The 25,944-nt window shown below is 34.0% G+C and overlaps 1 protein-coding gene across 1 annotated transcript; it reads left to right on the top strand.

Moving 5' to 3' along the window:
* Positions 1 to 759: 759 nt before the first annotated feature.
* LOC148951285 (proteasome subunit alpha type-6-like) lies at positions 760 to 25,294 on the top strand. The gene is made up of 2 exons (XM_089090775.1): positions 760 to 888; positions 24,429 to 25,294. Exon 2 carries the CDS (start codon positions 24,435 to 24,437, stop codon positions 25,173 to 25,175), a length of 741 nt encoding a protein of 246 aa, XP_088946901.1. The 5' UTR covers positions 760 to 888; positions 24,429 to 24,434; the 3' UTR covers positions 25,176 to 25,294.
* Positions 25,295 to 25,944: the final 650 nt, after the last annotated feature.

The following is a 25,944-nucleotide window of genomic DNA, read 5'->3' as shown; positions in this document are numbered from 1 at the left end:
GAATTTCACTGACTGACGCTTTCACAGCCTTAGTAGCTAGATCGATATCGGAAACGGACTTCTCAGGGGATTTCAAACGCCGGTCAAGTTCATAAGACTTGTCTTTCACCATTTTCTCAAGATTGAGCGACAGACTATTGTAAACCTCCGTTTTGATGTTTTCGATGGTGGACTCACTCGGTTCTGTTCTCTGATTTACAGCACCCAGTTTACTGACAGCTGTTTCAACTTCTTGGCTGATTTTTAAGTCCAAGTCCTTTTCGATTTTGTCAGTCCACTGTTTTGTTTTATCCTTCAGATGGTTTATTTGGTTTTGCAGTATGATTAATTGTTCTTCCGTACTTTCGGTGCCTGAGAACTTCACTTTTGAATCAGAGCGCATTGTTCTATCACCTGCCGTTAGAATCTGCAACTTTCTTTTATCCGAACCAGACACTTTACTTGCCATTGTCTTTTCTTCAGCCGCCTAACCAATTCTTCTTCCTTCGAATCTCTCTCGGTAACTTATTGATTATGTTGTAAATAATATCCTAAATAGGCACAAAATAATAAAATAATCTTTAATTGCCCCTTTCAAAATTATTGGGCTAGACGGTCTCAAAATTATTGGGCTAGACGGCCATCATTCAGCCATCCTTTATATTTTCCTTCAACACCTTGAGAAAATTATGTTAAAAGAAACACGAAAACTTACTGGCAATGGGGGTAATTAAATCCCCCCGTTTTCCAAAAGTGCCTTGCAATAAATCACGTCCGCCAGCGGTTACCTAAGGATGCATGCATTAGTCTCTAGTGTAGTCCTAGCCTAATGTTCTTTTAAGAAAAGAATATTAGTCTATTGAAAATTTAGTCAGCATTTTCATACATACAGAAACTTTATACCTGACTGTAAGTTAGTCTGCTTTTATTTAGGCTACCTTACGAAACTGTGTGGTTGTTTTCTACTTGATAAATTGCTTTCCAAATGTCTTGTTTAAGTAGTTTCTCTGCTGCTTTTCCTTTCAAGGACTAGCTTAATCACATAATAGCCTAGGCCTAGTAAAATCATATTATTAACTTATGAATAAAATGAATATACTATTTAATGCCTTTTTTTATGCTCTTTCCAAATATAATAATCATTTTTGTCAGAAATGAATTTTACCCCCACCTCTATATATTCCAATTCAGGGTATATTTGCACATTAGGGGGGGGGGTCATTTTTTCTGATTTAAATGGGAGGTAAGTTTAAACTTTACCCCCACCCCCCTAATGTGCAAATATATACCCTGAATTGGTATGTAGGGGTGGGGGTGAAATTCATTTCCAACAAAAATGATCATTATATTTGGAAAGAGCATAAAAAAGGCATCAAGTGGTATTCACTTTATTCTTAAGTCAATAATATGATTTGGTAAATATTTACCCTCCTCCATCCCAATATAGGCCTATTCAAAGCTTCTGTCTATAGACCCTCCCAAAAAGTTCTTATTTCCCTTAGACCTTCACATATGACATTCTTTCACCCCAACTAAGAATAAGATAAGATTTTAATCATTATGAATACACATACAATAACACACTGTGCTAGTCCCCCCAAAGGCTCCTTGGCCTGTAATTAGGGGAGTATATACAGATCACAAACTCAGAGAACAATAGCCAATTACTTACTGAGATAAAAAAAAAGAGAAGAAGAAAAAAACAGTACAGCAAAAAAAAAAAATCAAACATCAATAAAGCATAACATAACATTTCTCTGCATATTAGGGTAAGACACCCAGTAGTCGGCCACCTGCCTATTCTCGGACAGAATCTTTGATAGGAATGAATCATCATCCTATTCACGGACAAAAGTCTCCAATTCCCGTCACCTGCGATGCATTAATCATTTTAAAAACTTTTTGACATTTAAACTACTCTAATTACTGTATTATACCACCTAAAAACTTAATTTTTTTACAGTTAAAATCCTGTTTCTTTTGTGAACAAGTAGGTTACTAATTCAAATAGTTTCGATTGTACAGTGCTTCCTATTTTTAAATTTACTAAGAAGTGTCAAATCTTCCTATAGACGGACATAAAGGAATTGCTCATTTATATAGTTATTACGCAATATTGCTTTGTTCTGTTCATTGATTTCCTGTTATCGGCTTTCGTTAACGGTCATGAGATGGGTTTTCATCCACTTATTGCTAGGCCTATAGGCAGAACCTGCTAATTCATGATTTGGCAAATTCATGATTCATGATGGCAAACAAAATATTAAATTGTAAAAGGTTTATTAATATAAGAAATTTTTTATTTAAATTTGATTTTCAGAGAAGATAATAATTCAGATTGGAATTATTGAGAAAAGTGATTATCCTAGTTATTCAATGTGGGCAGGTGCGGATCAAGGATTTTTTTGGGGGGGGGGGGGGGGGCAAAATAGGTGGATTCTATAGAAAAAAATTACGGAGTGTAACGTAGGTTGATCTGATAAATTTGCATTAGGAGTAAGTTTAATTAACGCGAACTTGAGTTAATTAAGTAAATTATGCTCTTTAATGGTCTTTTTTATGCTCTTTAAAAATATATCAATCAATTTTGTTGGAAATGAATTTTAGCCTCCCTCTCTATATATCCCAATTCAGGGGATATATTTGCAAATTAGGGAGGTGGTGGTGATTTTATTTCTGTGTAAATGAGAAGTAAGTTTCAACTTCCCCCCACACCCCCCGAATGTGCAAATATATACCCAGAATTGGTATATATAGAGGTGGGGGCTAAAATTCATTTTCAACAAAAATGGGTAAATATATACCAAATCATATTATTGAGTTAGGAATAAAGTGAATACACCATTCAATGCCTTTTTTTATGCTGATTACAAATACAATAATCATTTATATCGGAAATGAATTTCAGCCCCCCCCCCCTATATATGCAAATTCTGGGTATATATTTCTACATAAGGGGGGGGCAAATTTTGTTTCTGATGTAAATCGGAGGTAAGTTTAAGATAAATATTCAGATTGGAATTATTGAGAAAAGTGATTTTCCTTGTTATTCAATGAGGACAGGTGCGGATCAAGGATTTTGTTTTGGGGGGGGGGGAAGAAGAGGTGGATCCAATGAAAAATTTAAGGTGGCGCAAAAGCGGTTGATCTAATAAACGTGCATTAAGAGTGTGTTAAATATACGCAAACGTCAGTTCAGGCGGAAAAGGAAACTAAATACTGAGGCTCTAGGGGGACGTGCACTTCTTTAAACCATCTTCACTGGGTAAACTGTTGTCGGTTTTAACATTATCGTCCCTTTTAAAATATTTTCTGATAATCGGGATTTACATGTTGAACAGTTAAAATTTATATGACACTCTGTTTGATATTCTTTAGTCTTTTTTTTAGAAATTACCATAAACTTCTTTAAACTTTTACTTTTAAAACAAACCAAAATAATAGTTACCATTCCTGAATCAATGTCCCATGGAAACTTTTTCTTAGTAGTAATTTTTTTTTCAAAATCTTTGTAACTTTTGGTTACTTTGCGCTTTGGTTTGCTTTTTACTGGGTCACAGATACCTCTTTAACCATGGCCGAATTTTATCGAAAGGGGGGAGGGGGTTCACCCCCTAGTCAGTACCTCACTCTTTAAATCAAAGATTTGTTTGTAGTTCCATAAGACCTGTTTATTATCAATAACGGCCTGTGTCAGTAAGGGGTTATTTATAAAGAACTGGAACAAAATTCGAACTTTAGCTTAAAGAGCAAGGTATTGACTAGTAGGCGAGCCCCCTAATATACATATTAAAAATATATGAATGTAGAAGTTTGTTAAGTAAGTTAATTTGTAAGTTAAGTAAGTTAATTCGTAAGTTATGTATCTTTATTACTAATAAAAACGTTCGTAAATAAAATTAAATAAGTTTCGAGAAAGCCATTTAACCAAATAAAAGTAAAATTAATATGCAAATTTTGTTTTAATTATTCATGTACGGTGACCCAAAATCAAAACCTGCATCAATTCAAAAACGTTAAAAAATTAAATAAACAAGCAAGTTTTTTTAACTAAAAGTAAGGAACAACATTAAAACTTAAACAGAAATTATTCCATATATGAAAGGGGCTGTCCCCTCCTCAATGCCTCGTTCTTTACGCTAAAGTTTGACTTTCTCACAACTTTTATTTGTGTTAATACAATAACAAATTCGTTAATCCCCCTCCTCGTCGGCAGCTACACCCGAAATATGCTTGTTTTGCTTTGTTTTTTTTTGCTTTGGCATTCTTCAAGACAAATATTGAACTTTCTACCGTGAAAAGGCGCCTTTTATTATTTCTTTGCTTTCAATCTTGTATATATGTGACTGAAATATAGCCCCTTATAGAAAAGAACACTCCATAATACTTCGTCCTGATGTCTTAATTTAGCTTAAATTCATTTTTATTATCGGAATTCAATCAAAATTAAGTCCACATGCCCCATCAATATTGGTCAAACTTCAATACCTGACAAGTCTCACATCAATTTTTCTAAACGGCAAAAATAAAGAAACAAAGGAATCGATATGCGACTTCTCAAACAAAAACAGCTGTCAAAAGCAATTAAGAAATCCTTTCTGGTTTCAAATTATTTGCATAACCCACTTTCCGAATTTTTGTACCGCAACAAATGGCCATCTTTGAAAGTATTAGCCTATTAAAGATTTTGAGAATTCTATGGAGGGGCATAGTCTTGTCAACTTGTAGAAAAATTGTTACTATTTCATTATGTTGGCACCGCTAAAGAAATCAATTTTGGCTCATGCTGATGAAATAAAGTAAAATAGGATGAATATGCAATAATTTTTAAACAAATCTGGGCTACATATTTCGGCTTAACGGAATTGTTGTTGTCATTTTAATGACAAAAAATATCATTTTAATAGCGGGGAACTTGATTTTAATAACCGAGTAATGGAAAATTTTCTGCGGGAGCAAATTTGTACTAGGGGGCCAGTTATATGTAGGGAAACTTCCATAAAGGATGGAATTTCTGTTTTTTTCTGGGGGGAGATGGGTTAAACAAAAAAAACTAAAACTCTTTTTTTTGAAAACAATTTTGAAGTTTTTGCCGCAATATCAGCAATAAGTGTTTTCAGCTATGGGTTCCAATCCCGGGCTGTGGCTCTGGATCTAAAACCTATTTTGTAAAAGGCTTGATTTACTACGCAGATACAAGCCCTACTTGAGCCTGAAAACGAAGCTAAAACCAATTTTGGCTCCCAAATTTTCGCAACAAAATTCCATTTTGTTTTTTCCCGAAAAATCCCCGAATCTTGAAGACTTGTCCCCGAAAACTCCCCGAATTTTTAAGACTTGTCCCCGAATTTAAATTTTCGAGAGTGGAAGCCCTGTATAGCATACCTGCATGATGCATAAACACCAAAATTTGTTTACCTACATTTTTGTTACATTTTTACAAGTCAGACAAACATTCCGTTTTTGGGAGGGGGGGGGGGTGTTCAACTCCCCCCCCCCCTGGGTAAAGCCGTGTCCAAGGAAAAAAAATTGATATTGTAAAAGGAAACAAGTAACCAAAAAACTGTAAAAAAGGCTATTTGCAAGAGACCGCTATAGATAAAACATTGCAAAGCTGTGGTTTCTCATGGAGTTACAATATTTAAACGATTGTTTTTGGGTGTTTAGGGGGGCGGGAAGGGACCGAGGGTATTTTACTTATTTAACCTAAGTTTTTTATTGTTTTGAAAAATAAAGTTGTGTAACAGATTCAAACTTTAGCGTCAAGAGCGAGGCATTGAGAAGGAGACAGCTCCTTTCATATACAGAATAATTTCTGTTCGTTTTAAGTTTTAATGTTGCTCCTTACTTTCAGTTAATTTTTTTTATTTAATTTCTGAACGTTTTTGAATTAATGCAGCTTAGATTTTGGCTCACCGTACATGAATAATTAAAACGAAATTTTCATATTAATTTTACTTTTTTGGCTAAATGGCTTTCTCGAAATTTTGTTCTGATGTAACTTACGAATTAACTTACGTAACGAACTTCTATATTCGTATGTTTTATTACGTATATTAGGGAGTTTGCCCCCTAGTCAATACCTTGCTCTTTACGCTACAATTCGAGTTTTGTTCAAATCACAATCCCCTGAATCACAAAAGCCGTTTAATTATAATAGAGAGCTATTTTAGAAACCACTAAAAAAAAGACTAGTGAAAAGGGTAAGGTTTTGAATAGGGGGCAAACCCCCTCATATACGTAATCATTTCTGTCCGTTTTGTGTTTTAATGTTGTTCCTTACTTTCAGTTGAAAAAACTATTTTTTTATTTAATTTCTGATTGTTTTATAAATAATGCCGGGAAATCCGGCGCTCCCTTCATAGAAATGTCCCTTCCCCCACGTAAACATCCTCCATGGAAGAATCCGCCCCTGGAACCCTTTCCTCCCCCCCTCCCCCCCCATCAGAAAAGAATCCCTCCTGAAAGCACAAAAATTCAGCTTAAAACTACCATAATGCATACTCTACTGTGACATCTTCGCCGGAAATAAATTTTTAAAACCTCTCTCTTAAATAAAGCTTTTATATGCACCTAATTTGAAAAAATTCTATTCTGTCTTCAAACTTCAAATAGAGTATCATCACCCTTTCTTTATCAGACGTTTAAAATTATCAAAACTTCAACGATACAATTACTTAAAATGAACATCTGGGATAGCTACACGAAAACTTATCTTTCTTCGGTCGTTACTTCGAAATTACATAGTTACACAAGGATTTTTGGTGTTAAACATAAGTAAGGGGATGCAAGCTTGTCATTCCGTTTGTTTAAGGCTTCTGTGACCATTTAGATTTTTCTGTGACCATTCATGATTTTACTGGACTATATTTGGTGAGAAAGCAGGGGGCATGAAAGGTGAACAATTAGACTCTGTATGATTTAGTACAAAATTGTACATAAAAATAATACGTTTCCAGTCTTGCATCTAAAAATAAAGAAAAACGTACAGTATTTGTATGTTATAGCTACACTGTCAAGTTCTTGATCTAAGTAGAACCGTTTTCTCTGACTAATAATAATGAAATATCAAAAAGATGATGAAAATATTTTAGAAACAAAATGGGCTATATATTTGCACATTAGGGTGGGGTAAAGTAGAGCGGGTCAGCATGCAAAATGTGTGAGGTAAAACTATTCTGTATATTTTGAAGTAATAATTTTTTTTTTAATTTACCCTGTCAAATTACTTTACCCCCCCCCCTAATGTGCAAATATATAGCCAAAATTATACGTTTCCATCTGTTCTGTCACTTTTCTTTGTCCCACTCTAAGCTGAAAGAAACTAACGAAAAACCGGTTCACAGTGCGTCAATTGATGTTAACATAGGCGCTATAACATAAAAGTACCAAAATTACAGTCAACTGAAACTTGTTTTTTAATTTTTACAACTTGGTAACTATATATCCAAGTTGGCTTTTATTGCAAATAAATGAGATGATATTTCATCTCTTTTTCATTTATTGACCAATTTCAAGTTCCCAAAAAGTGCAATGCAAATTTCAATTTTTTTTGGGAGGGGGCAGGGATTTCTGTGTTTCTGCCTTTTCTGAATTTTTGTGCCCCTAGATTTCAAAAATATTTTCCCCCCAAGCAGTCCCCCTTCTAATATTTTTTGCCACCGCTCTCCCCGCGCAGACTGAAAAATTCTTAATTTGGCATTTTCAATGAGAATAGTATTTTCTTTCTATTTTTATTAAAAGTTTTCGTGACTTTAATCTACATTTTCGTGAGTTGATAGCACTACTTTCTTTTGGAAAGGCGCAAAATAACTATACACCTTTCAACATCTTCATCGAAACTCGGCCACCAAACACGGTATGAACTAGAGCTACGTACACAATTACTGTTTGTTTGATAATTAGTAAACTTCTTGAAAGGGTTCTGTTCCCGCAGCGACAATCAGTTTGGGTTCAGAAGTGGCATTGGAGTTCAAAATGGATATGCTGTTTTCCCTGATTAATTAAAAAAAGACGAAGTTTTTCCAAGGGAAGTAAAGAGCGAAGTTGAAACTTAAAACGAACACAAATTAGTACTTCACAGATTATCTAACATATATCAATTAAACTAGTACAAATAAGCCAACTAATTATGTTTCCCTATACTTTTAGGATTATACAAAACTACTGCTTTACTGAAAACGCAAAATAATATAGGAGTTTTGGTACAGTAAAAGCAAACCAATTAAGGACGCGTTTTACAGAATACAAATATTATCAATCCCTTTTAAGATAAAGTAACAATCCAGATTAGGATTTTGCTTTTTTTTATTTTATTCATTTAATTTGGTATTACTTCTGCACAATGGCTGAGTTCAATGACTGGCTCTCGTTTTGGTTCTGAAAAGGACATACAATTAGTCTGTAAACAAGTTGAAGTAAAGCCATCTTGATAGTATTAGGACTGGTGTAAGACTATGAAATGCCTTATCGATTCGTTTAGTGTTGTTATGCTACATACTCACTTTTGACTCTTAAATCAATAATCCTGTTTTTTATGCTTGACTTTCGTTTTTTCTGTAAAGCGCTAGTTTTGCATAATCCTAAAAGCATAGGGAAACATAATTAGTTGGTTTATTTGTACTAGTTTTATTGATATATGTTAGATAGGCTGTAAAAGTAATAATTTTTGTTCATTTTAAGTTTCAACTTTGCTCTTTACTTCCTTCGGAAAAACTTTGTTTTTTTAAATAAATTTTCTTAAGAATACACTTTACTTGACGTTCAAGTAGCGCATCAAGAATATGATATGCTTAGACTTCGCTAGGGGGCACTTGCCCGCATAATGCGTAAGTACCCAATTATGTTTTTTTTCTTTAACCCACCTCCCCCCAGAAAAAAACAGAAATTCCATCCTTTATGGAAGTTTCCCCACAAATAACCAGCCCCCTAGTACAAATTTGCTCCCGCAGAAAATTTTCCATTACTCGGTCATTAAAATCAAGTTCCCCGCTATTAAAATAATATTTTTTGTCATTAAAATGACAACAACAATTCCGTTGAGCCGAAATATATAGCCCAAATTTGTTTACATATTATTGCATATTCATCCTATTTTATTTTATTTCATTAGCATGAACCAAACTTGATTTCTTTAGCAGTGCCCACATAATGCACCAGTACCAATGTTTCTACAAGTTGATAAGACTATGCCCCTCTCCATAGAATCCTCAATATATTTAATAATACTTTCAAAGATGGCCATTTGATGCTGTAGAAACTTTGGAGAGTAGGTTATGCAAATCCTTTGAAACGAGAAGGGCTTTCTTAATTGCTTTTGACAGCTGTTTCCGTTTGAGAAGTCGGATATTGATTCCTTTTTTTCTTTATTTATGCCGTTTAGAAAAATTGATGTGAGACTTGTCAGGTATTGAAGTGACATGTTTGACCAATATTGATGGGGCATGTGCACTTAATTTTGATTGAATTCCGATAATAAAAATGAATTTAAGCTAAATTAAGACATCAGGACAAAGGATTATGAAGTGTTCTTTTCTATAAGGGGCTATATTTCAGTCACGTATATACAAGATTGAAAGCGAAGAAATAATAAAAGGTGCCTTTTCTCAGTAGAAAGCTCAATATTTGTCTTGAAGAATGCCAAAGCAAAACAAGCATATTTTGGGTGTAGCTGCTGACGAGGAGGGGGATTAACAAATTTTTTATTGTTTAACAAAAATAAGAGTTATGAGAGAGTCAAACTTTAGCGTAAAGAAGGAAGCGTTGAGGAGGGGACAGTCCCTTTCATATACGGAATTATTTATGTTTAAGTTTTAACATTGTTCCTTACTTTCATTTAAAAAAAACTTGTTTTTTTATTTAATTTTTGAACGTTTTTGCAATGATGCAGGTTTTGATTTTGGGTCACCGTACATGAATAATTAAAACGAAATTTGCATATTAATTTTACTTTTATTTGGTTAAATGGCTTTCTCGAAACTTATTTAATTTTATTTACGAACGTTTTTATTAGTAATAAAGATAGGTAGCTTACAAATTAACTTACTCAACAACCTTCTACATTCATATATTTTTAATATGAATAATAGGGGGCTCGCCTACTAGTCAATGCCTCGCTCTTTAAGCTAAAGTTCGAATTTTGTTCCAGTTCTTTAAAAACGACCCCTTAATCACAAAGGCCGTTATTTAGAATAAATAGCTCTTATGAAAGTACTAAAAAATCTTTGGCTTAAAGAGTGAGGTACTGACTAGGGGATGAACCCCCTCCCCCTCTGGATCCACCACTGTCATGGTTGCAGAGGTAGGTGTAACCTAGTAAAGAACAAACAACAGCCCATAGTAACCAAAAGTTAAAAACATTTTGAAAAAAATTACTATTGAGAAAAAGTTTCCATGGGATATTGATTTAGGAATGGTAACTATTATTTTGGTTTGTTTTAAAAGTAAAAGTTTATTCCAAAAAGAAGTTTATTGTTATTTTTAAAAAAAAGCCTAAAACACATCAAAAATAATGTCAGATCAATATGAAAAGTGTACTGTTGGAATCTTGCATAATTGAAAACATTGTACTGGGGAATACCAGTTCCCCTCATTCAGTCGCAGATCCAGCGGAGAGGGGGAAAGGGGGCGCAGGCCCCCCCCCCTAGTGTAGCCTAAAGTAGTGTAATTTACTTAATTTACTCAAGTTTGCGTTAATTAAACTTACTCCTGACGCAAGTTTATTGGATCAACCTATTTTGCGACCCCTAAACTTGTTTATTGGATCCACCTATTTTGCCCCCCCCAAAAAAAACAAAATCCTTGATCCGCACCTGTCCTCATTGAATAACAAGGAAAATCACTTTTCTCAATAATTCAAATCTTAATATTTATCTTAAACTTAAGTTTAAACTTACCTCCCATTGACAACAGAAACAAAATTGGCCCCCCCCCCTTATTTAGTAATGTAGACCCTGAATGTGCCTAATTAGGGGGGGGCTGAAATTAGTTTCAACTAGAAAATTTTTTTGTATTCTTAATAAGTATAAAAAAAGGCGTCTAGTGGTGTATTCACTTTATTAACAAATAAATAATATGATTTTGTAGATATTTACCCATTTTTGTTGGAAATTAATTTTAGCCCCCAACCCTGTATGTACCAATTGAGGGTATATATTTGCACATTAGGGGGTGGGGGGAGTTGAAACTTACCTCTCATTTGCATCAGAAATAAAATTAACCCCACCCCCTAATGTGCAAATATATACCCTGAATTGGTATATATAGGGGTGGGGGCTAAAATTCATTTTCAACAAAAATGATTACTATATTCTTAAAGAGCATAAAAAAGAGCATTAAAGAGCATAATTTACTTAATTAACTCAAGTTTGCGTTAATTAAACTTACTCCTGATGCAAATTTATCAGATCAACCTATTTTGCGCCCCATAATTTTTTTTTATTTGATCCACCTATTTTGCCCCGCGTAGTTCGTTTCCCGTGTAGCCCTTGTTTCAGCGTAGTTCGTTTTAAAAGTACAAGTTTATTCCAAAAAGAAGTTTATGGTGATTTCTAAAAAAAAGCCTAAAACACATCAAAAATAGTGTCAGATCAATATGAAAAGTGTACCATTGGAATCTTGCATAGTTGAAAACATTGTACAGGGGAATACCAGCTCCCCTCATTTAGCGGCAGATTCAGCGGGGAGGGGGCGAAAGGGCGCACGCCCCCCTAGTTTAGCCTAAAGTAGTGTAATTTACTTAATTTACTCAAGTTTGGTTTAATTAAAATTACGCCTGACGAAAGTTTGTCGGATAAACCTTTTTTGCACCCCATTAATTTTTTTTTTGATCCACCTATTTCCCCCCCCCCCCCCAAAAAAAAAAAAAATTCTTGATCCGCACCTGTCCTCATTGAATAACAAGGAAAATCACTTTTCTCAATAATTTCAATCTGAATATTTATCTTAAACTTACGTTTAAACTTACCTCCGATTTACATCAGAAAAAAAATTTGCCCCCCCCCCCTTATTTATAAATATATAACCTAAATTGGTATATATAGGGGGGCTGAAATTCATTTCCGATAGAAATGATTATTATATTTGTAATCAGCATAAAAAAAGGCATTAACTTGTTTATACACTTTAGTCATAAAAAAATAATATTATTTTTTATAGATTTACAAATTTTTGTTGTAAATGAATTTAGCCCCCACCCCTCTATATCACAATTCAGGGTATATATTTGCACATTAGGGGGTGGGGGGGGGAAGTTGAAACATACATCTAATTTACACAGAAATAAAATTACCCCCACCCCCCGACTGTGCAAATATATACCCTGAATTGGTGTATATAGGGGTGGGGGCTAAAATTCATTTCCAACAAAAATGATTGCTATATTCTTAAAGAGCATAAAAAAGAGCATTAAAGAGCGTAATTTACTTAATTAACTCATGTTTGTGTGAATTAAACTTACTCCTATTGCAAATTTATCAGATCAACCTATTTTGCGCCCCTTAATTTTTTTTTATTGAATCCACCTATGTCGCCCCCCCCACTCCCCCCTTGCCCCCCCCCCCCAAAAAAAATCCTTGATCGGCACATGCCCACATTGAATAACAAGGATAATCACTTTTCTCAATAATTCCAATCTGAATTATTATCTTCTCTAAAATTAAATTTGTTATACAAATTTGTAATAAACCTTTAAAAATTAATTTTTCATTTGCGAAATGGTGATTTACAATCTGAAGCTATTTTGAAACTGCAGCTTGGACGAGATTACAGCATATAGACAACAAAACTGGGAAAACCATATTTATTGCTAGTGCCCAAGACTAGGGAGATTGCTGGATGGAAATAGGCAATATTGCATCATAGCTATTGACAATGAGCCATTTGTATGTCTGACTTTAGGTGGAATCGTCACTTGTTAGTAATTCAATAATAGAAGGCGCTGTACTTGGCAGAACTATTTGAATGAATAACCTATTTGTTCACAAATGAAACAGGATTTTAACTGTAAAAAGTTAAGTTTCTAGGTGGTATAATACAGTAATTAGAGTAGTTTAAATGTCAAAAAGTATTCAAAGTGATTAAAGTGTCCGACTACTGGGTGTCTTACCCTATTCTCAAATCAAAAAGGTGATCTTCATACCTTCTACAATCCACTGGTCACAATCAAATGAAAATCTATGTATATAGATGACCTGCCTTTTGTTTAGCCCTAGAAGGTTGGCTGAAAATGGTATTTTTGGCAATCTATCATCCTCCATCTATAGAATTTGTCCTAGCCATCTCCTCCTTTCTTGCATTATAGCCCTAGAAAGCAGGATTAGACAAAACTTTGTACAGCCTGCTGTTTGAGATATGGTCAGTTAGCTGGGTACCCAAAACAATCTGTAGGCAATCTCTCTAGAAAACATATATCAATTCTTCCTACTTTTTTTGGAGCACCTATGCTTTGGAACCATACTTGACCGCTGTCATCACTATAGCTTAATACATTTTAATCTTGATATGCAGAATTTTTCAACTGTGAACAAAACACCCTGGACCTTGGCTATTCTACTTTTAACATCTTCACTGCACCCAACATCCTTACTAATAATACTACTTAGGCAAGTGAAGCTGTGCGCTTGATTGATCTTCTTTTTACCCAACATCACCTTTTCCACTTCACTTATAAATAGTTTTATTCTTCTTAACATTAATTTTTGGTCCTATTCTTGCCCCCTGAACAGATAAAACCTCTAAAAGCTCATTCATTTTGCTAATTCTAGGATGCTGAAATCATCAGCATAATGCTAGTCCAGGAGAGTTTTACTTTGCTATTTGATTTTGTGTTCTCCCATTGCCTTTCTTGTACTCCTTAAGACAAAGTTCATCAAAATGGTAGGTGTGTATAAACAAAATCCAGACAAACTATCCATTAATCAGATTCAAGTGCAATACTGAATTACTTACTAGGCTATAATTTCTTCAAGAGGCTCCACTTATTTATTGTCACTCTGCAGCATTGCTTGCAGCCATGGATAGGCAAACTCACTAAAGGTCCACCCTGATGCCACTATTAGGCCATGCAAGCAGGGTTTTTCTTATGGGGATAGGAATGGAGTAGGAAGCTTATGACAAAGCAGAGACCTCAAACAATCTCATAACACCAGAATACTGCCAACCTTTTATCCCCAGTTTATCTTTGCCATGGCAAATTATATTATTTTGGGCTATTTTTGTTTCCTGGAGGAGTGTTTTCCCACATTTACTGTAAAATAACTAATCTTGCCTAACTCTAGGTATAATGTAATACTTGTAAAATTTGATTATGTGCTCTCCTGATAAACTAAGGGGGTGGATAGAAACCTTGGTGGTATTCTTATTTTAATGTTGTATTGATAAGCAAAATTTTGAGATGATGGTTGCAGTCAAGTTTTGACCTAGAGTCATGTCTAAATAGTTGACCTCAAAAATCAGTTATTTGATATGATTTATTATTAGGTGGGTTGGAGCTACTGTACACTTTTGGGAAAATTGCATAGTACCAGTAGTTGATTTTTTTTTTTTCTGAAGCTATGGGGATAAGAGCTGTGATTTATGATGGTTTTGTAAAAGTAAATTTATGCAATTGAGTGGGCCAGCTCAAATGTTTTGTGAGCTGATTATATAACTGTGTTATCCCTAAGTTTCCATCTTTGTACAAGTTGTTATGAAAAAGTGTAAGCTTTTTGTTATTAAGGTTTTTGTAGATGATGCACAGGCAAGTTAAAAAGTGAATGACTAATTCTCAATGTAAATTCATTTGTTGAACTCTGATGTATGTTTTTATTTGTTATTGGGAACTATGCATGCATTTTTTTTTTTGGGGGGGGGGGTGAATTTTCTGCTGGGGTTTTTTACCACAAGGAAAATGGTCCAGGGGGAGGTAAGTTGCCAGGGAGGAAGCTTTTCACGGAAAATTTTACACTGGGGGAAATTGCCAGAATTCCAATACGAAATTCTTTTTATGTGTCTTGCTTTCATTTTGCCGACTCACTTTTATGCATGGACATGTTAAAGCTAATTGTGTGGGGTAAATTATCACCAAGATTGAATTATCTAGAGAATATTTCTGTAGGGAGGAGGTATCTTTCTGTGGAGGTGGAGCCAGATTTCCTGGCATTATTTAAAAAATTATCAGAAATTAAATGAAAAAACAAATTTCTTCAACTGAAAGTAAGAAACATTATTAAAACTTAAAACAAAACAGAAATTATTATGTATATGTGGGGGTTCCCCCTCCTCAATACCTTACTCTTTATGCTGAAGGTTGAATTTTGTCCCAATTCTTTATGAACGACACCTAAAACACAAGGGTTGTTTAATTAGAACAATTGCAAGTTGGGTATTTCTATGAAGGGGGTGCCGGATTTCCCAGCATTATTTAAAAAACAATCAGAAATTCAATTTAAAAAAACAAGTTTTTTCAACTGAAAGTAAGAAGCAACATTAGAACATAAAATGAGCAGAAATTATTACATATATGAGGTCAAGTCAATATCTCGCTCTTTACGCTACAGTTTTTTTTTTCAGTACTTTCAAAAGAGCTATCTATTCTAATTAAAAGGCCTTTGTGATTAAGTACTTTCAAAAGTTTTTAGTACTTTCATAGTTTTTTACTACTTTCAAAAGAGCTATCTATTCTAATTAACCGGCCTTTGCGGATCAGGGGTTTATTATTCGAACAAAATTCGACCTTTAGCCTAAAGAGCGAGGTATTGACTAGGGGGCAAACTCCCTAATATACGTAATAAAAACATATGAATATAGAAATTTGTTATGTAAGTTAATTTGTAAGTTACGTCAGAACAAAATTTTGAGAAAGCCAATTAGCCAAAAAAGGAAAATTAATATGCGAATTTCGTTTTAATTATTCATGTACGGTGAGCCAAAATCAAAGCTGAATTAATTCAAAACGTTCAGAAATTAACTAAAAAAAAGCAAGTTTTTTTAACTGAAAGTAAGTAGCAGCATTAAAACTTAAAACAAACAGAAATTATTCTGTATATGAAAGGGGCTGTCCCCTCCTCAATGCCTCTCTCTTTACACTAAAGTTTGACTTTCTCACAACTCTTATTTTTTTAAACAATAAAAAACTTTAGCATAAAGAGCAAGGCGTTGAGGAGGGGACAACCCCTTTCATATACGGAATAATTTCTGTTTGTTTTAAGTTTTAATGCTGCTCCTTACTTTCAGTTAAAAAAAACTTGTTTTTTTTAGTTAATCATCAGTAAGAGTGTGTCCAAATTCAACTGTTCTTCAGAAACTGCAGAATTAGCTCTGCAGTTTTTGCAACATTCTGATCTTGGACAAGTATTCTTGCAACATTTTATGCACAATTAATATTGCAAGAAATTACACAAGACATGTGGCAAAAATGCAGCATTTTATGTGCAATTTTCAGGAAAAGGGACAGAATTGGTTTTCAATTGACTGTTTCTACTTTGGATCCCATGTGAAATCGTGTAAATGCCTATGAGATCAAAATGTCCATCTGTCCATCTGTGGACACACTAGCTCAAGAACAGAAGTAGATGTGTTGATGAAACTTGGCATATAGATTCCTTGGGTCAGGAGTAAGGCCAAGTTTGTATATGGGTGATATTGCTCAAAAACCAAGAGGGGAAGAGGGGGCTAGAATTTTGGTAGGTGGTAATCAAGCAATTTACACTGGCTGAGGGTTGTTTATATTATTTTTGAGTGTGCTTAGTCTGAATATAATGTTTGTTTTGATGCCAGATACACCAATGACCCAGAATAATGTGAAAAGGAACTGAGATTTTTTTATGAAACTCAATATGTAGATTCTTTGGGTCAAGGGTAATCTTAGTTTAGTATATGGGTATTAATGCTCAAAAACTGAGGGGGAGGAGTGGACTAAATTTTTGGAAGGTTGTAGTCAAATAGTTTACACTAGATGAGGGGTATGTACATGGTAATTGAGTAAGGCGAGTCTGAATGTGAAGTTCATTCTGATACAACTTACACCAGTGACCCAGAAGACAGCCAGAATCCAGAAAAATTGGTTTTTGAATAGCTTGAGAAGGAATAAAGCTTTGTTATTGAAACTTAACATGTAGATTATTTGAATCATAGATAATGTCATGTTTGAATTTAGGCATTATTGCCAAGAATTTCAGGGTAGAGGAGGCCATTGGAATTTTGGAAATATTACAATAAAGCCATTTACAGTGTTTTAGGACTGTTTGATGGGTTCCTGTGTATGCTGAGTTGAAATATCACATATTTTCATGTTAGATTCACAACTAACCAAGAATCCAATCAAAATCTTGAAAACTGGGTTTTGGGTAACTTCAAAAGGAGAAAAGATTGTTTGATGAAACAATTTATAGATTCCTTGGGTCAAAGGTAATGTCAAGTTCAAATATTGGCATTATTGCTAAAACATTAAGGGTGGAGGAAGGGGCAGGAATATTTCAACAGCTTGAGAAGTTAATTTGGTTTTCTAATAAAAATTGGTCATGTTGATTCCTAGGGTCAAGGTTAGGACAAGTCTTGAATATGTAAGCTGCTTCTTAAGACTGAGAGGTTAAAATTTGGAATCAAACATGTATTCAACTGGATTTTCTGTTTTCAAATAATCTATATTTGTAGTTAAAAACCATCAGTGACATCTACCAAAACATATTAATACCCAAATACTGATAAATTGGGTTAAGTTTGGTTAAGTTAGATTATTTAAATGGCACTTGGGTGCTTGTATATAAACGATTTTCAAAACTTAGAGCATAGACACAGATATTTGAAATGTGATAGAAAAACTGGAAATACAAGGAAAATAGGGAAGATAAAGGTTCTCCCCTGTGAAATATATTAACAAGGATTATTCTGCATATTGTGAAGTAAGAATTGTTTTCTTAACATGTTTCCTTATCTGCTGGACACCCCACTATTACACCCAATTCCATTTCAATCTTCAATTCCCCAACCTTGTACATAGCCTATATCATGTATTAAACATTAAGAAAACATGTGTAAAAATAGCAAAAGAAAACAAAATTCAGCAAACTTATGATTCAGCTGTCACAACAATTTGTTGACTATCAATTTCAAAATCCAGTTGAACCTGTGTACATTCCATTCAACTTAAAAATAAAATTCTTGACTAGAAATGATGTAAGAATCTTACAGTAATTGGAAAACTGCATTCAAAATGGTTTAATTTCATTTCATAAAGATGATACTTTTGTCAACATATGAAGAACCATGTAGCCTATATTTGAACTGTAGGCCTATCTGTCTGGTTTTTATGCAAAGTAACACAAGAGATGCAAATTAATCAACAAGAGAGTAGCAAAAAATTATGGTATGTAAAGTAATATTCGCCAGGGATAGTCACTTGTGATGAATTACTAGGCGTGCCACCATGATAGGGTGATTTTCGGGGACTTGGGGGAACCAAATTTTTTTTTGAGGGGTGACATAGATTTTTGGGGAAATCCCCGAAAATTCGGGGATAGTCAAAGCCCTGCTAGATTTCTAAGCAGGAAAATCAGAAACCTTAACCGCACAAGAAAAGAAAAGCTCCAACTTTGCAGTTGATGCAATAAAGAATTGCCACAAATTAATTCAGTCAGACAAACATTGCCGCCTCTGCCGGTGTGGGTGCACTGGCGGCGTTGTGACACTGGTGGTGGTCAACTGGGCCTCTCATTGGTGATGTTTGATTCATGCCCCGGCGTGGCGCTGGGGTTCACTTGAGTTACTCTTAAGTCATGGGTTTGTCTTCTGTTTAAACTTAGGCTCCATATCAACCTAAGTGTGACTTTTAAGGGGAAGTTTGGGACACTAAAATTCTCATTTTATTATAGTCTTTTAGTGAATAATAATAGGCATTTGAATAAGATAATAATTAAATAAATTTTTTTAACTTTCATATAAATTAAAAATTTGATATACAATTATTATAAAAACAAACATAGTTGAATGACAGTTATTTGTATACGTTCTCTTTAATATAGATGGCTTCCTGATGTTGAACTTCTGATGACAATTTAGTGAATTTCTTGAATCTATCAACACACTTAACATTTATAGTTTTTTAGATACTACAAGTTTTTGGTTAGTTTTTAGATCTTGAAAGTATGGTAATGAACGCCTTTGGTTCTGTTTCATTGGACTTTATTCTAATATAAGTATTTGCTATGCTTGAAATTTTGAAATCAACTTTTATATTAGTTTTATTGACAAAAATCCAACTTTTGAGCATATTTGATTATTCCTATTGATATTTTTTGCTTTCAAATTTTTATTTTTGCCTGTATTTTTATTTCTTTTGCTTTTTTTTCTATTTTGCATTTTTCTTCCTTTGGAGTGAGAATAGTTGAGCAGAGGTCCTGGCTGAAATATTTGTGTGTCATTTTCTGGGTCTTCATTGACTGAAATAAAATGACTAAGGGATGCATTTTAATTTGCAATGTTTGATTGAAAATGGAACTGATCTGCATAAAAGCTAACAAAAGAATTCAGTATCTCTTTAAAGTGAAGATAAAGAAGAGTAAAAGTAAAAACCTGTCATGAATAACTGGTTGCCATTGGTGTAAAAACAGGCAACAACAACAATACGCTAAGAGGTGCTGACCTGATGTTTTATCTGTAAAACAGTGATAATAGTAGCAAAATGACAAAAAGAAGTTTTTTGGCTTTTATCTCAGTTTCGAGTTATATCAATTACAGTAGAGCTCAATCATTCCTGACAAATTTTCAAAATTGTATGGTTATCTTTTTAATGGGAATAGGATTGATTATGCCTTTTAAGAATAAAAGCACTAAAAACCACTGTTTATCTTTGAGTTCAAGATAATTTTTATTGATTCTGTGAAGAAATAGTTTGATATTATAAAAATACTACAAGTCAATTAAGGACTTTGTCTCAAGCTATGAATCATGGTTCAGGATGTAAGTGTAAATCTTATTTATTTCAATTCCTTTTCCTCCTAAAAAGTTTCAAAGCACCTATACATCAATGGTAATCAAGCTATAATCAGGTTTACAATCTGTACATTCTCTATCCTTAAGTTAGGGTGTACCCTCTGCTGCATCCAAAGGCATCCTTAATTTGCCTGTGCAAATAAATTTTCCCCATGTATGATATAATCCCCATGTATAATATCCCCATGTATGTAATCCCCATGTATGTAATTTTTAATAGCTTGACTAGTATGCATGTATTTCACAGGTTTGACCTGACATAGGGTTACCATATAGATCTTATGGTAGAGGCGCCACCGTGCTGGGTAAAGAATGTAAAGCCTCGAAACCGGTTAAGGCCGGTGGTATTCTTCTGATGAGCCCTAAATGGAAGGTTTTACTTGGAAATATTTTGCTATATTTAAGGAGCTTTTGCGAGTAATTTTACAACGACGTACATTTACTGATGACAACTTTGTATGGATTTGGACTTTTCTATTTGGTTGATGGTTTGGGTATACTGTTTGGTCCTAGGTAGTTGGATGGATGTGTAAGGTGAGAGCCTCGTTCAAGTGCACATTTGTCTCAATTGCTGGATTAGGACGACAGTTTTTTTTTTTTTTTTTTTTTTTTTTTTTTTTTTTTTTTTTTTTTTTTGCCAAGTCTTAAACATAATAAAAAAATATAAAAGTAATTTTCCAACTTGATTCGTTTCACAAATCCAAAATTTTTTCCTTCATACTTGGGGCACCATTATTTGAGTGAAAATAATTTACTTTTTAAATCGAATACATGCCCCTTTGAGAAATTTATGAATTCTTGTACTTATATTTCAGTAACTTTGGTCTTGTTGTTTGTCAAAGCAAGAATGGACAGTTCTTAATTGACATACAAACTATTCATTGATTTAAATCTAGTAATAGCTAAGCTTATCTACTGCAATGCTAACAGTGCTACTAGATAACAAATCATTTTTGAGTAGTTGGTCAATATTTTCAGCCATACCAACCTCTTTGGTCATATTTTAAACTTGATGCTAAACTGTTCTAAAAGACAGTGGTATTTCTTTAATTTTCTAAATTATATGTTTACCATTTGTGTAGTCTTTACAAAAATGTACAGAACAAGTCATGAATGAAAAAAAAAACAACAACTATGTATTGAACTATCTATTTTTCTTGTTTGCACATGTTAAAACCCTCCTATTTAAATAATAATAATGTTTTATGAGGGGTGGGGGGTTAAAACTTCAAAAAATGCATTTTAGGAAGTCTCAAAATTTTTGGGGAAGGTAGTTCAGATGATATATGGGTGGAAAGAGGATGAATATAAAGGATCAAATGGTGAATGCCCAGTTAAGAACTCCGTTACAGACAAAAGTTAAAACTGCCCATGTAGCAATATTAAAACTTAAAAGTCACTTAAATAAATTTAAATGTTGGGAGGAACCAATCATAAACACCCTTCTCTCAATTCTAAAATTAAATTTATACTCTAAAGAAAGTAATGTGTGGTCTGTTAGTTTGGTAATGAACATTACGTACAAATAAGCTTTCAAATGGGAATAAATCCATTTATTTAGACAGTGAAAAAAAAGGTACAAAACTCTGGATATTTCAATCACATATCCAGCGACCGTCTTCAGAAGAAATATTGAAGATGATTGCTGGATATGTGATAGAAATATCCGTACTTTTGTACCTTTTTTCACTGTCTAAATAAATGGATTTATCTCCATTTGAAAGCTTATTTGTTCGTCATAGAAAAGCAGTGTGGTCTAAGAAAACAACATCTAATTAAACGTGTTACGCCAAGAAAGTTATGAACATTCAGATATATTTCAACAGAATCGTCTTTAATATACCATTTTGTTTAGCTTTTTGTTCTACTAGTGCGTGTTTTTTTCCTCCAAGGGGTAATTGTATTGAAAAGATGAGAAGGGTTCAATAAGTGGAAAGGGTTCATGTTTGTGCCTTTTTCTGTAGTAAAAGTGGTTACTCCATAACAAATTGTTCTTTTGGGATGGGCTACAAACCCCTCAATTAGAAGATAAGTTATCATAGTTAGTGCAATAGCATTGACTTAATAAAAAGGAACATGTATACTATGTATTTTTGTTTTCTAGGATCATTGTATTGAATGAATATTTTTAGAGTGTTAGGAGGGGTTCATTCAAAGCAGAATTTGATTCCAAGTGTCCTTTTTAAGAGCCAAAACAAAGAGGAATGCCACCCATTCTACACCTTGTGTGCCACATAGTATCAGATCAAAATTTTAAAATAACCGTTTTAAGCAGGATAGTTAAAAGATGAATAAAATGTCTCTTTGGCAACAAGTACAGCTCAAGGAGAAAAGTCTGCAAGTTTTGTGAACAGCCCATATAAATCACTGGCTTCATAGATGTATTTTTATTTCATTTTGTTGAAATCTGATTAATACATGGATTTTCAGAATATGATCAAAGGGCCATAAGTAGGATCCTTGGGTATCTACCCTATTCAACTCATTTCTCCCCACTCCAGGGTTTGTAAATATAAGCATGTTACACGCCTCTTGACTTGTAGTCGTTTTAGACTTTGCATAATATGCTTTGTGTTGAACCCGTGTTACTGAAGAGTGTCATCTTCAACTCTCTTTACTTCAACTCATTTCATCTTCAACACTCTTAACAGGTAAACTGTGCATATGATTTATATCCTATCCTTTAGTAAACAGCAGGTATGCTCCATGTCTGACTCTTTTTGGTCAAAATGTGTCTGCTCTGTATCCAGCCTTTGTACACATGTTGTTTCTCTATAATCCTCTTTGATTGGTAGTGTTTACACTCCATATGCAATGTCCTTTGGCTCAATTATAGTTTCTGTGTTTTTTAATGATATTTTTTACTCCAAAATTCGAATTCGGCCCTTTGGTGCTTATGATAGTGATCTTTTGAAATGTTACCTTTTTTTTTATCTAACTTACGCACGTCCCAACGTTACTGGCTTTCCCCTAACTAAAGAGCAAAATTTTAAAACATGGAGTGAGCATAAAAATGATGTATTAAGTCAAACTTAAAACAAATAGAAAATATTTTTTTTAATAACTGAAGCCTATATCAAATAGAAAGAACAAAAAAAAGTCCAATGAAGCAAATCTGAACTCGCAGATGTGTATATATGGAGATAGAGCAGAGAAGTATCTCTCACAATGGTTCTGGAGGCTCAGTAAGTTTTCTGTCCTAAAACATGAATGAATAGTACTTTATTATCAAGCGAACTCTTACAACATTAAAAACTGCCGAACTTATTGCCTTCAGTCAGCTAGCCTGTATTGTATATAAAAACAAACATAAGTACATAAGTGCAATATTAAAACATAGCCTACAGCAATGAACCAAACTGGCCTGTCAAATAAAATCAGTACAATGAATAAAATGAATAAAAATGAGTAGTCAAGTACACAAACATAAGTGCATAAGTAAAAGTAAGTAATATAAGTAAAATTAATAAAAAATAAGGACATAAATAAAAACATAAGCACATTATAAAAAACATACAGCAAGGAATCCAACTGGCCTGTCAAATAAAATGAAACAAAAAAACTAACACGTTAACATTATAAATGAAATGTTAAAATGATATATTACACTTTTCATTTATTTATGATTTCAACAAATGCTGGCACAAATCTCTTTCTATAACGCTCAGTTCTTGTATTAATAGGATTTCAAACCGGGATTTTTTTGTGCTTTGGATCAGGGTAAACAGGGCTATGGAGGGCAATAATGGGCTGGGAGTATACATTGCAAGCATGGGTTAAGATGCAGATTATTTCCGAAATTGGTACAAAGAGTAACACGTCGTGTTGCCAAGGTAGGGAGGCGGAATTCCTTGAGGAGGAGAACGTAAGGTACTTTGCCCTCACCGTAAATATTTCTCAGGGCTCTCTTCTGGATAATTTCTAGCCTATCGGACTGAACCACAGAAAGGCCAAGTGCCATCCTGGGCAAGCATACTCAAGCTGTGGATGGATAAAAGATATAAAGGCGGAGGATGTGTGCTTTTGGGCATGAAAATTTAGCAAATAGCTTGAGGAGAGACAGAGATTCTATTGTTTAGACCATCCTTCTCCACTCCTCAGATAAACCTTCTTGTCACCCTAAAGTTAGGACTTATTTACACCAATGTATTTGTACATAATGTATATATATATTTTTTTTTTTCAGCTACAAGGGCTTAAGTCAAAGTTGGGATAGAATGTTAGCAATCTACTGTTTTCAGAGTTGTTTGTCTGATCAAAACAATACGTTTTGTGCTTATTATTTATTGTTTTATTGTTCTGCATTTCAACAACGTTCAAAACGATTATTTCAGTTAAGATTTTCTTAGCTTTTTTATATCTTATTTCCCTACACTTTAAAAGACTATTGCCCATTCCAATAAATACTTGAAAGATGTTGCTGAAATGCAAAATTGTATACTGTTAACTTGAACGTTGTTCTAATGCACATTTTATTTTAGGTTGTAATGTCACGAGGAAGCAGTGCTGGTTTTGACCGTCATATAACTATTTTTTCACCAGAAGGCAGACTGTATCAAGTAGAATATGCTTTCAAAGCGATCACTTATGCAGGTCTTACATCCGTAGGCCTTAAAGGAACTGATATTGCAGTTATTGCAACGCAGAAAAAAGTTGCTGATAAGCTTATAAATGCTGATACTGTTACTATGCTTTTTAAAATTACGGAGAAAATTGGATGTGTGATGACAGGAATGGTAGCTGATAGCAAATATCAAGTTCAACGTGCACGTATTGAAGCTGCCAACTGGAAGTACAAGTATAATACAGAAATTCCAATTGATGTCCTATCCCAGAGAATGGCTGATATTTCTCAAGTATATACACAAAATGCTGAAATGCGACCTCTTGGCTGCAGTATGATATTGATTGCATATGATTCAGAACTTGGTCCCTGTGTCTATAAAACTGACCCTGCTGGCTATCATTGTGGTTATAAAGCTATTGCTGCAGGTGTTAAGCAGGTGGAATGCCAAAATTATCTTGAGAAGAAGTATAAAAAGAAGCAGCAGTACTCGGGTGAAGAAGCTGTCCATTTGGCAATTGGAACTCTGTCACATGTTTTGTCTTCTGATTTGAAACCTACTGATATTGAAGTTGGAATTGTGACAGAGAAGGATAAGAAGTTCAAAGTTTTATCAACAGAGGAAATTCGTAATGCTCTGGAGGCACTTGCAGAAAAGGATTAGTGTCATGCAAGATGTACTGACTATGCCCCCCCCTCACTTTCCATGTTTAATTTTGGTTTATTTCCACTTACTTTTTGTATGACTTATTTCCTATGTATCAAATAAAATGATTCAGCTAATTGGTTTGTGTGCTGCTTTATTATACCCAGTGTAGACGTTATTAGTATTAGACGCCTTATCCACATATTATTTAAGAGACGGTTGTGAAGTGTTTTGGAAAGAGCTTTTTTTTTGTGTATGCGTGTCTGGGTGAGAAAGTTTACAATAGACTCAGACCTGGTGTCAGCTCTTGTAGATTCAGAGAATTAGCGGGGTTGTTTTCAGAGTTTCTCAAGGGAAGTCTGACTGGATTATTGTTATTATTTTGGAATTATTTAACCAAAATTATGCATTAAAGTTTGGTGGCTCGAAGCCCAAACTTTGTTTTTGACTATTTCAGTTGAATTGACAATGCTAGTATCTGCAAAAGAAGGAAGAATGTCTGATTATCAGATCATCTGTTCTCCTCGAGATTGTTTAAGAGAACTTAAAGAATTTTTTTTAAATAGTGCCATAAATATGCTGTTGCTTCAATTTCGACCCCCTCCCCAACCTAGGAAAAATGCCCTCAAATCAAAAAAAACTTAGTAGTGGCTTTAAGAGAAGGTATAATAAATATTTAAATTAAAGAAGACACATGCTGAGACTAGCAGCGTTTCGTCTGGGTTCTGGTACACCAGATATAAGAAAAATTGTTATTTGTGGGTACTTATTTATTAAAATAAGTGGG

Source organism: Artemia sp. Qi Xiang Cuo, chromosome 6 (genome assembly GCF_049724085.1).
Source record: "Artemia sp. Qi Xiang Cuo chromosome 6, ASM4972408v1, whole genome shotgun sequence".
Lineage (NCBI taxonomy): Eukaryota > Metazoa > Arthropoda > Branchiopoda > Anostraca > Artemiidae > Artemia > Artemia sp. Qi Xiang Cuo.
Note: the sequence above shows the minus strand (reverse complement) of the source record. Positions and strands in the feature narration are given on the sequence as shown.

Coding starts and splice junctions, on each gene's coding strand:
- LOC148951285 (XM_089090775.1), top strand. CDS start 24,435: ATGTCACGAGGAAGCAGTGCTGGTTTTGACCGTCATATAACTATTTTT.